The sequence below is a fragment of the Triticum dicoccoides genome, chromosome 1B (assembly GCF_002162155.2).
Source record: "Triticum dicoccoides isolate Atlit2015 ecotype Zavitan chromosome 1B, WEW_v2.0, whole genome shotgun sequence".
NCBI classification, from domain to species: domain Eukaryota; kingdom Viridiplantae; phylum Streptophyta; class Magnoliopsida; order Poales; family Poaceae; genus Triticum; species Triticum dicoccoides.
Window position 1 is genome coordinate 231,218,908 of NC_041381.1, and position 12,112 is coordinate 231,231,019.

General features: G+C 51.8%; 1 protein-coding gene across 1 annotated transcript; it reads left to right on the top strand.

Moving 5' to 3' along the window:
- Positions 1-4,327: 4,327 nt before the first annotated feature.
- LOC119329723 (40S ribosomal protein S7) lies at positions 4,328-6,263 on the top strand. Its single transcript, XM_037602800.1, has 5 exons — positions 4,328-4,450; positions 4,540-4,613; positions 4,719-4,842; positions 5,511-5,693; positions 5,870-6,263. The coding sequence occupies exons 1-5, from the start codon at positions 4,376-4,378 to the stop codon at positions 5,990-5,992; spliced, it is 579 nt and encodes a 192-aa protein (XP_037458697.1). The 5' UTR covers positions 4,328-4,375; the 3' UTR covers positions 5,993-6,263.
- Positions 6,264-12,112: the final 5,849 nt, after the last annotated feature.

Consider the following 12,112-nt stretch of genomic DNA (forward strand, 5'->3'; position numbering starts at 1 on the left):
GTCTCTCCAAAGTCAACACCGGCGCGCTGAGTGAATCCCCGGACAACCCAACGGGCCTTGTAGCGATCAAGAGAACCATCGGATTTGAGCTTCTGACGGAAAACCCACTTGCCGGTGACGATGTTGGTACCACGAGGGCGAGGTACAAGGGTCCAAGTGCGGTTGGCATGTAGAGCATCGAATTCCTCCTTCATCGCGACACCCCAGGAAGGATCTCGAAGAGCTGCGCAAGCCGACACAGGCAGCGGTGACTATGCAATAGAGGCCACATGGGCCTGCTCATAGTCGTCGTAGCGTCGCGAAGGCTGAACGATGCCCTGCCGTGCACGAGTGGCCATGGTGTGCACAGGCACGATAGAGGGTCGCAACCACAGAGCACCATGAGTAACACATGATGCGGGCGCCAGTGAAGATGTCGAGGCACTGAGATCGTCGTCAGAGGTGGCCACATCAACATCCGGCGCTGCCGTGGCAGCTGAAGTGGGCGAAGAAACACCAGCCGTGGCAACCAAATGGGCCGCAGGGGCTACCGAACCTGCGGCCGTGGTAGCCAAACGTGGCGATGCTGACGAGGGAGCCACATACATGGCAGCGAACGGTGACGACGTTGGGGGCGCCCGAGGAGGTGAAGTAGAGGGCGCCCGAGGATCGTCGAAGACGGCGCTCGAGGAGGTGAAGTAGAGGACGCCCGAGGTGTCGTCGAAGACGGGGCCCGAGGCGGCGATGGCGCCCGAGGTGGTGACGGCGCGACCATAGCGTGGCGGCCGGCCAATGAGACCTGGCCTGGAGTGGCTGAGGCTGGCCGAGGTCCAAGGGGGCCAGCGGCCATGTACGGGAGCACCATGCTCTCAATCGGAAGGAGCGCCTGGTCGGACGGTGATGTAGACGATTCCTCCTGTTCCTTGAAAGGAACAACACGCTCGTCGAAGATGACATGGCGTGATGTTAGTATGCGACGGGAGGCGGGAGGGTAGCCAAAGAAAACACAAGCAACAGATCAAGGTGCAAGCCTATGTTGAGCGGTGGCAGATGTGTTAGGATAACACAGACAACCGAGAACACGAAGGTGTTGATACTCAGGAGGAAAACCAAAAAGAAGCTCATGTGGTGTTTGATGGTGGCGAGGACGATAAGGACAAAGATTGAGTAGGTACGTGGCAGTGTTAAGAGCTTAAGCCCAAAATCGAGGAGGAAGATGAGCATGAAATAACATAGTACAAACACTATCATTCAAAGTCCGAAGAATGCGTTCGGTGCGGCCATTTTGTTGAGGGTGTATGGACAAGAAAGCCGAAAGTGAATGTCGTGAGAAGCAAAGAAATCACGAGACGCATTATTATCAAATTCCTTGCCATTATCCGTTTGAAAACTCAGAATATTGCATTGAAATTGCGTAGCAACAAACGCATGAAAATGAGAGAGAGGCGGAAAAACTTCAGATTTGCGACGTAATGGAAAAGTCCAAGTATAGTGGGAAAAATCATCAAGAATGACAAGATAATAGAGAAAACCGGAGACACTTTTTATTGGAGATGTCCATACATCGCAATGTATAAGAGCAAAAGAGAAACTAGCCTGGGAATCTGATTGTTTGAAAGGTAACCTAACGTGCTTGCCCAACCTACAAGCATGACATGTTGTAGACATAGCTTTATTACAGGAAAACTCAAAAGACGATAATGTTTTGGAAAGAGCAGTGTGTCCCGGGTGTCCAAGCCGTTGGTGCCAAAGATCGGAGGTCTCGGCAAGGAGAGCTTGAGGCCCGGATGCAAGTGGATAAAGTTCATCGGGGCTGTCACATCGCATAATCACTCGTCGTGTGTGAAGGTCCTTGACAGAAAAACCAAACATGTCAAACTCAACAGTAATGGGATTTTCACGAGTAAGGCGACGAACAAAAATCAAAATTTTGATGATATTAGGAGTAATGACAACATTACGAAGATAAATAGGAAAAGAAGATGTGGGAAAAGAAACGTCACCGGTGTGGGTGATCGGGAGAGAATCCCCATTACCGATGATGACACGGGTGTAAGTAGAATATGGTTGAGAGTGAGAAAGGATACCGGGATGGTTCGCCATATGCAAGGTAGCACCGGTGTCAAGGAACCAGTCAGCCCCCGCTGCCGCCACCATTGATGCAGAGATTGTTGAGGGCGGCATGTAGTTGCGTTTGGTCCCAAGCCGAAGGTTGATGAAGAGGCGAGACCGACGCATAGCCAGGGTAGACGGGACAAGAGGGGTAGTAGTGCGGGCCCACCTCCCCTAGCTGGGCCGCATACGCATGCGGCAAAGAGGCGCCGGGTCAAGGCCCGAGCCGGCCGGCACCAGGCGCACGCCAGTTCGGGGGGCAGGCTGCGAACATGCCCGACAGGGGGTAGCCCCCGAGAGGCCATGCTGGGGTGTTGCGTGCGTCCGGAAGAGGATTCGTCGTGCCACTAGGGACGGTAGGAGGAGTGGCCTGCTTCTTCTTCTTGCCGCGGTTGCAGCCGCCATTGGGAGAGGGCGTAGCAGGGGCACCGTGGGGCGACTGGTCGTGGTGGAGTCGGAGCAGCAGTGGCCGGGCAGGGCTGACCGGCGATGAGAGCCGCCAGCCGGGCATGGTGATCGCCAAGGGAGAGGCGGCGCTCCTCCTGAAGAAGAACACCACGGGCCCGCGCGAAGGTGACGCCGGTGGGGTTGACGGTGAGCGCCGCAATGCAATGGCTGAAGTCGTCGTTCAGCTCGTTGATAAGAGCCAACAACATGTCTTGGTTAGAGACCGACGAGCCGACGTCCTGAAGAGTGTCGGAGAGACACTTGAGACGACGGCAGAAGGCGGTGACAGAGAGGTCACCCTGAACGATGTTGTGAGACTCCCGCTTGGCGAAGATGGCGCGCTATAGATGGTTGTCGAGGAAGAGCTCGGAGCTGACCGTCCATGCGTTGGCAGCGGTGTCGGAGGGCTTGATGATGATGTGCAGGATGTCAGGAGAGACGGTGGTGTAGAGCCACGAGATGATGCACTGATCGATCTGGGTCCACTCAACATCAGCGAACATCATTAGAGCATTGGTCGACCCACCAACATGATCGACGAGACCGAGCTTGCTGAAGGTGAGGTGGAAAAAAGTTTGCCAGATCGAGAAGTTGGACTCATCAAAGCTAAGGGTGACGGGAACATGGTGCAGATGTTGATGAGTTGCACGGCGGTGGCGCTAGGGGCGGCTAGCTGAGTGGACTCAGCGAAAGGGTTGGAGCTGGGGGTGGAGCCAGATTGGGTGGAGTGGTTGAGGAGGGGTTGGAGGCGAAGGGATTGGAGCCGGGGTTGGAGAAGAAGTCACTGAAGGGATCCATGGCTATGGCGGCTGATGAGGACAACAGCAGCTAGGGCGTCAGGTGGGGGTGTGGTTCAGGCGTGAGCAGCGGAAAGAGGTCACGGGAAAGAGAAAACTGATACCATTTAGGTTTGAATAATTGGGAATATGCAGCGCATTGTATTGATCCATAGGGCAATTACATATACACACAAAAATACTTGACCTCCAAGACTCTATCTCTATGTACAAGGAAAGATATCAAGAGGAGGCAAGTATGAAAGTAAACATCCTACGTGACCGCATGCGATACAATGCCTATATTCCTACAAGGATGATCTCCACTTCATGCCACCCACTGGTGTCAGCATGCCTTCTTCCAAGCTCGTTGTGTCCACTGTGCTCCCTCCATCCTCGACCACGCGTGACGTCGTTGCCACAACATCAACAACCACCATATGCTTGACCACCGTCCGTAAAGGGTGTGTACTCGATGAAGCGTTAGCTACATCCTCCCAAGTGGTCATACTGGCTTCCTTTACCACTCGCTCAATGGCAGCAGCTTCCATGATGACATCTAAGGTCATTCACGTGCCTGCCGCTACTCTTGGTCCGTCCTCATCTGGCGACATTGACATCGTTATTAGCCTGCCCGTGACCCGTCACCCATGAAAAATAAATAATTAGCAATTAATCTCTTATCTTTGTTATAATCCAATAAAGCAAATCAATCATGGGCACGTACCTATTTTGCTTGTTTAATTATATCTGTTTTGTATCATAATTTATCCCGTATGGTCCTCCTATATATTGTGTTAAAAGTAATAATATTTGGATCATGCGGCAACGCATGGGCACACACACAGTCCATTCTTTTTTATAAAATCGAAATTGGGCCAGTGCGACAGGCATTCTGTACCGAGCATGGCCCAGCCCACAAACATTTTGGGATCCCCTTATAGACCTATAAAATCGTATCCCACTACTCGCGGCCGCCTCCAAACCCTACCTCCGTGGCCGCCTCCAAACCCTACCGCCACCCCTCGACCTCCCTCAGGCGAAGAAAGGGCGAAAGCACCATGTACACGGCGAGGAAGAAGATCCAGAAGGACAAGGGCCTCGAGCCCTCCGAGTTCGAGGACTCCGTCGCGCAGGTAGCCTGGAAGCCCTCTCGTCTCACGTCAGTGCTGTTGCGCGTGGTCTCTGCGCTCCGTGTTTCACCACCGTTGTTTCGTGTTTGCAGGCATTCTTCGACCTGGAGAATGGCAGCCAGGAGCTCAAGAGCGACGTTAAAGACCTCTACATCAACGCCGCCTTGTAAGTCATCAGCCAGTCTTAACCTTGGTTTTCGTTTCTGTTGAGTAGCAGTCCAAGTGGTAGCGAGGTGTGATGGTTTCTGGCTTGTGCTGCCTCGTATTGCAGCCAGATGGATGTTGCAGGGAACAGGAAGGCCGTGGTCATCCACGTGCCGTACAGGCTCCGCAAGAACTTCAGGAAGATCCACGTCAGGCTTGTCAGGGAGCTCGAGAAGAAGTTCAGCGGCAAGGTTAGTGAATTGCCATTAACCTTGTTAGAGTCCTTTCCTTTGAGAATAGTGTGATCTAGTAATCAGTATTTCACATAGGAGTAAGTGGAGTAAGTTTGCTAGTCAGAATGATTGCTTATTTGTAGATTTCGTAGACAAAGATGGTATTCCCCTACAGCTATAGCAGTATACTGCTTTACCAGAGAGCATGCCTGTATGCTCCTCCTGAATCCTGTTATGTTTTGCACTACACTCTGCTGCTACAAATACAATGCGATACCTCTGTGTGTGGAATGTTCACCAGTATGCTTCCTAGTCTACAACTAGGATGCTGTACTCTTATGGGCATGTGTTTTCCGTTTGGAAGAGTTGTATTTACTCAAATGCTGTGGCAGTTATTTCTTATTTCCTTCTTTGTCAGGTGCCATTTACAATGTTTGTCATCTTTTATTCAGTGTTACTGGTTTAAAGTCGAATTTGGTTGTTTGTCTAACGTTATTGCAGAGTAATTATTGTATTCATGTCACTTCCCTCTAATTGCCAAATATACTCTGTTCGAGAAATTTCTTCATAGTTGTGTCCTTTGCCTAGCAAAATGCCAAAACCCCCCAATTACGCTGCAAATGTTAGCCATTGTCCCGTTTGTTCCGTGCTTGTTGAAATGTGTGGTTGACTATGACTCGATGTAGGATGTTGTTATTGTTGCAACAAGGCGGATTGTGAGGCCACCCAAGAAGGGTTCTGCTGTTGTTCGCCCTCGTACCAGGACTTTGACCGCTGTTCATGATGGTCTTTTGGAGGATGTTGTGTACCCAGCTGAGATTGTGGGGAAACGTGTCAGATATCGCCTAGATGGCTCGAAGATCATCAAGGTAAGATTTGACGACTGCATTGATATAGCTGATTCTTGTCTAGACAATTTTTGATTAGCCTGAACTTTACATCTCTATTTCACCCTTGTAATTTCTTCCGAATTGATCAACATTGACACTTTTGATCCAAACAATTTTTTGTTGGTGCCCTGTTTATTTTACTGGTGTTGTTGCAGATCTTCTTGGACCCAAAGGAACGCAACAACACAGAGTACAAATTGGATACCTTCACTGCAGTGTACCGCAGGCTTTGTGGCAAGGATGTTGTGTACGAGTACCCGGTTGCCGAAACTGCTTGAAGATCCATCTTAATTTGCATATTGGCCCTCTTGTTCATGTATTGAATTTGCGACGGCTTGCTTGAGCTCGTTGTTGCTCGGATCATGTCTTCGAAAAATCAAAATTATAGCTGTGATGCCAAACCTAAATATTTGCTAGTTCGAGATGGTAATGAGTGAAAAGCGTTGAATTTTGAGCTTTAAAATAAGTTTCACTTGTTCTATTATGTAACGAGTAAACACTGAGTTATTCTCCTTGAAAATTCAGGCCCCTGAAATTGTAGGGGCTGAACCCTTGAAATGTCCCAGCCTCAAATCTGGAAAGCTTGTAGGGGAACGGATACGTCTTGCTGTGGTGGTTGCCTCTGACCTCCATTGTGTCCACCGCTTTCTACCCCGTGCTGCCGCCCCAGCAACCAGTGGTGTTGGGGATGCACGAAAGCAGTAGCAGCTGCTCCCTGGGCTGTGTCTCCGCCATTGATCCCGGTCGTGACAGAAACAGCAACCGGAGCCAGCCAGCAACACTGAGCGAGGTGGGCAGCTGCACTGCGGTGGTGTTGGGCAAGGTTTGGACGACGGTGGTAGGCAGCTGCGCTGTGTGGTGCTGGGCGTCTGGACGACGAGGTAGGCGTTGGGTAGAACACGTGCAGCGCTGGCCGAGATCAGGCGACGACGCTAGGTTAGGACCCCAGCGTTGTGCCGGGTGTGGTCTCATCAAACGGGTGGTGGATTAAGAGATGGAAGGGGGAAGGAGAGGAAGAGAGGCTTTTGTGGCCTGGACTGTGTCTCTAGGGATTTGAGCATCGACAACCGTGTAAGTCAAATCTGACTTTGCGAACGTGTCTGGTCAAATAACCTATACTATCCCAATCTTGATCGGAGTTTTTCACTATCTCCGTGCCCGGCTACATGGATGGAAGCCGCAACTCCGGTTCCTGCGACTCCTCCATGCCGGCCTCCGCATGCATCTCCGCTTCGACCTCGTGAAAGAGCGCGTCAGTCGCCACTCGTTCCTGCCAGTTGGCCTCCATACATGCCTCATTCCGGATAGACTCTAGGATGGCCTGCTGCTTCGCCATCTCGGTCGCTTGGGCGACCACGAACTCCGCCTTGTCCTTCATGCTGAAGCCCGGAGCCGGAGCCGACGCCAACTACTCCTCTGGTTGCTCCGCCTCTGCATTCCCAACCCCGAGGCTCCTCTGTTTTTTTTTGCGAAATACAGTGGCCCGTCCGGTGTCATGTTCCTTGATTTTGCGTTCCTAACACGGTTAGGGTTTATGGGCCCCCCTTGACAGTTCGCTCTGAATAAAACTCTTCTAATAAGGTCCAACATTGGTTTTACCATTTGCTTAATAACAACTAAAACTTGCATAGGGACCGGCTAGCACCCTAGGACTCTTAATCAACAACCCGGGCCAGTGCTCCTCTGAGTGTTGGTCCAAAATGGGCAGACCGCGGGGCCACCACGGGGCAACTTGAGGTTTGGTTTTACTCGTAGGCTGACCTATCCGGTGTACCCTGAGAACGAGATACGTGCGGTTCCTATCGGGATTTGTCGGCACATTCGGGCGGTCTTGTTGGTTTTGTTTTACCATTGTCGAATATCTTGAGAACCGGGATTCCGAGCTTGATCGGGTTGTTTCGGGAGGAGGATTTTCCTCCGTTGATCGTGAGAGGTTGTCGTGGGCTAAGTTAGGGCATCCCTGCAGGGTTTTATCTTTCTGGAAGCCGTGCCCGCGGTTATGTGGCAGATGGGAATTTTTTAAAATCCGGTTGTAGAGAACTTGACACCAGATCCAAATTAAAATACACCAACCACGTGTGTAACCGTTACTGTCTCTTTTCGAGTGAGTCGAGAAGAGAACACGGTTGGGTTATGTTTGAACGTAAGTAGTTCGGGGTCACTTCTTGATCATTACTAGTTGGCGACCGCTTGCGTAGTTTCTCATCTTATTCTTGTACTCGTAAGTTAGCCACCATATAATGCTTAGTCGCTTGCTGCAATCTCACCACTTATCGATTCCATACCCATTAAGCTTTGCTAGTCTTGATATCCATGGTAATGGGATTGCTGAATCCTCGTGGCTCACAGGTTACTACAACAACAGTTGCAGGTACATGTAAAGCGATGATCTGATGTGAGTGCGATGCCTGCTTGTTTGGAGTTCTTCTTCTGCTTCTTCTTCGATCAAGGGATATATGTTCTAGTCGAGAGCCTGGGCTAGCAGGGTGGATGTCGTTCTTCTTTTTCGTTTGATTTCATCCGTAGTCGGATCTTGCTCTTCTTCATGATGAATGCTATGTATTGATGTATTGTTGTATGAATGTTGTAGCTTGTGGTGAGTGCAAGCCTTTATCTGGTACGCTCATCTATTTAGTACATGGTATGTTGCAATGGTACCACCTTGCTATGCGCTCGAAATGCGATTGTGCCCCAATCATGAATTCATCACGTGATTGAGATAGAATCTCATCTTGGGTGCTGTAGTCTTTTTGTTGTTGGAGCTCTCCGGCAAGTCATCAACAGGCGCAGCGCACTCCGAAGAGGTACGCTTCCTGGATTCCTTGCCAGTGTCCTTGTTATCCTTCTTCTTTCCTCTGTTCTCCTTGGCAGGAACTGCTGCTACCGATTCCTCTGCCGCGATCGCGTCCCGGTACATCTTGTGCACGCAAATGATCGCGTCCTTCTCATCTGATGGGATGGAAATGACTCCAACTTGCCCAGGCATCTTCAATGTGTTGTAGGCATAGTGGGATACCGCCATGAATTTAGCCAAGGCTGGTCATCCAAGGATCCCATTGTACGGCAAGGGGAGGTCAACCACATCAAACACAATCTTTTCAGTCCGATAGTTCAACTCCCCTCCAAATGTCACAGGCAACATGATCTTTCCCTTAGGATGGTTCCTGTCGGGATTAACTCCTCAAAACGTGCCAATGACCTTTAACTCCTCTTCTGTTATTTGAAGTCTGCTAATAACCTTTGGGGAAATCAGATTCAACCCAGCCCCGCCGTCCACCAACATCTTAGTGACCTTGAGGTTGCTAATTGTTGGAGAAACCAACAATGGCAAACACCCTACCACAGTGATACGGTCAGTATGATTCTCTTTGTCAAAGATGATGGGTGTGCGTGACCATTTGAGTGGTTTCCGGGCCTCTAGTGCTAGTTCCACGTCATTGACCTCACGCGCCCACCATTTGAGTTGGCGGTGAGAGGCGTGCAGGGATGCGCCTCCGTCAATGCACATGGCATCAGTGGCCTTCTAAAACTCTTGCTCACTGGTTTCATCTTCATCCCCTCCATCACTCTCATCATCATAGGCTTCCTTCTCTTGACCTCTGGCGGATTTTCCTTTGTTACGGAAGGGTTTGCCGGGGTGATTTACTTCACCGCCTCGACCCTTACCGCCAGTGACATTTTGACCATTTTCCTTGTCACGCTTCTCGTACTCAGCTCTTTGCCTCTTGACAAGTGCTCAACCTGATAACACTCTTGAAGGTCGTGACCCTTGGTCCGATGAATCTTGCAATACGACCCATCGCCTTTCCCGGCCTTTTCGGCAGCCACAACTTCCCGGCAGCCAACGCATATGGTAGCTTCCTTGCCAGGGGCTTCGGTATTGGCCGTCTTGCCGGTACTAGGTGTACCCAATACTTCAACAGTCATCACTGCCTTATCCTTGTGCCTCTTATTGCGCTTCTTGCTCTTCTTCTGACTGGTGGATTCGTCATCATCCTCTGAATCGACATTGATGCAGTCCTCCTCCCCAGGCAACTTCCTTCCCTACTCCATTCGAGCACACTTATCCACCAAGGTGTAAAGCTCCTTCACAGTCTTGGGAAACCATACATTCATCTTGGAACGAATCCTGTGGTTGCGCACATTGGACTGGAAGGCGGCTATCACAGCTGCCGGATGGATGTTCGAGATGTTCCTGTGGGCTTTGCTGAATCTCTACAAATACTTTCGGAGAGTTTCTCCTTCTTTCTACTAGAGAAGCTGCAAATCGCTGGGCCGGCCTGGTTCTTGGTGGCGGCCAGTGAAGGCGCCAATGAACTCAAGACACAGGTCAGTCCATGACAAAATGGAGTTCTCCGGCAGGTGCATCAGCCAGGACCTCACATTGGACTTGAGAGCCAAAGGGAAGTAGTTGACGAATACCTTCTCATCTCTTCCCCCAACAGCTTGGACTGCGATGGTGTAGATGCTCAGAAACTCTGCCGGGTTTAGCCTCCCATCATAATTCTCAGGTATCTCTGGCTTGAACGTGGGGACGGACGGCCAGCGGACTTACCGCAGCTCACAGTAAAGGCAGGGCACCCAACCTCGAAAGGTAGGCACCCACTAATATTGAGTGCAGGCTCGTCGACATTAGGGCCATCGCTCCCATCGGTTCGGCGGCGGTCGTCGCGGCGTTGCTTAATGACAATGTGCGCGTCTTCCCTCCACCTGTCCTCCAAAGCTTGCCGCTGATCTGGACGCGCTCGAGGGTCAGAAGAGGCCATCAAGACATTGTCAGGTTCTTGATTTTGTCATGCTCGCGCTGGCTGCTGTGGTGGGGATTGTACTGTGGGGTTGGTCCCTTTCGTACGACCAGCAACACGAGTCGTCGTTGTCGCTTGGGGAGGTCATGGCGGGCCAGCTCACTGTGAACCCCCAGCCTCGGCAAAACCGAGCAGGCTCTGGATGGTGGCATGCCACTCATTCATCTGCTCGACCGTTGGTGGGAACCTTAGCAGTAGCTCGGCCCGCGCCATGGCCTCCGTAGCCGTGCTCGGCATGGGTGATGATGATGCAGATCGTACTGTCGCTCGGCTCCTGACAGTGCCAGCAGTGGCAGTACCACGTTCCCGCTGTTGCGGGGCGGCCACCTAGATGGCATGGTGGCGTGGCGAAGGCGCTTGAGGGCTAGTGGCTCTGTCAGGCACAATGACTTGGTTGACTCGCCCCGGGGGAGGTGCACGCGTTGCGGTCGCCCCCGTGATGGGGGCGACCAGTGGGCGGCAATCCGCCCTGGACCGAGCGCCATTGCTGCGGCTGTGCCCGTCGGCGAGAGGAAGGGGTGTGGACGGAGTAAGCCTTCACCCATACCTCATGGAGCATGGCCGTCGGGGTGTTGCTAATGTCGCTCTCCTCCGGTGTCTCTCGCTGAGGGAGTCCTGGATTAGGGGGTGTCCGGATGGCCGGACTATAGCCTTTGGCCGGACTCCTGGACTATGAAGATACAAGATTGAAGACTTCGTCCCGTGTCCGGATGGGACTTTCCTTGGCGTGGAAGGCAAACTTGGCGATACGGATATGTAGATCTCCTACCATTGTAACCGACTCTGTGTAACCCTAAACCTCTTTGGTGCCTATATAAACCGGAGGGTTTTAGTCCGTAGGACAAACAACAATCATACCATAGGCTAGCTTCTAGGGTTTAGCCTCTCTGATCTCGTGGTAGATCTACTCTTGTACTACCCATATCATCAATATCAATCAAGCAAGGGTAGGGTTTTACCTCCATCAAGAGGGCCCGAATCTGGGTAAAAACATCGTGTCCCTTGTCTCCTATTACCATCCACCTAGACACACAATTCGGGACTCCCTACCAGAGATCCGCCGGTTTTGACACCGACATTGGTGCTTTCATTGAGAGTTCCTCTGCGTCGTCATCTTTAGGCCCGATGGCTCCTCCGATCATCAACAACGATGCGGTCCAGGGTGAGACTTTTCTCCCCGGACAGATCTTCGTATTCGGTGGCTTTGCAGTGCGGGCCAATTCGCTTGGCCATCTGGAGCAGACTGAAAGCTACGCCCCTGGCCATCAGGTCAGATTTGGAAGTTTAAACTACACGGCTGACGTCCGCGGAGACTTGATCTTCGACGGGTTTGAGCCACAGCCAAGCGCGCCGCACTGTCACGATGGGCATGATCTAGATCTGCCACCGAACAGTGCCCTGGAGGCCGCACCAGTGTCCGCTCCGACCCTTAGCTCGGAGCCGACTACGCCGATCGAGGACGGGTGGCTGGACACCGCCTCGGGGGCTGCAATCTCTATGGCGATTGAGCCGAACACCATCCCTGTCCTTTGCAAGGCTCGTAACTCCAAGGTGCCGGACTCCTCTCCGGACTCCGAACCTTCCGCGCCCCTG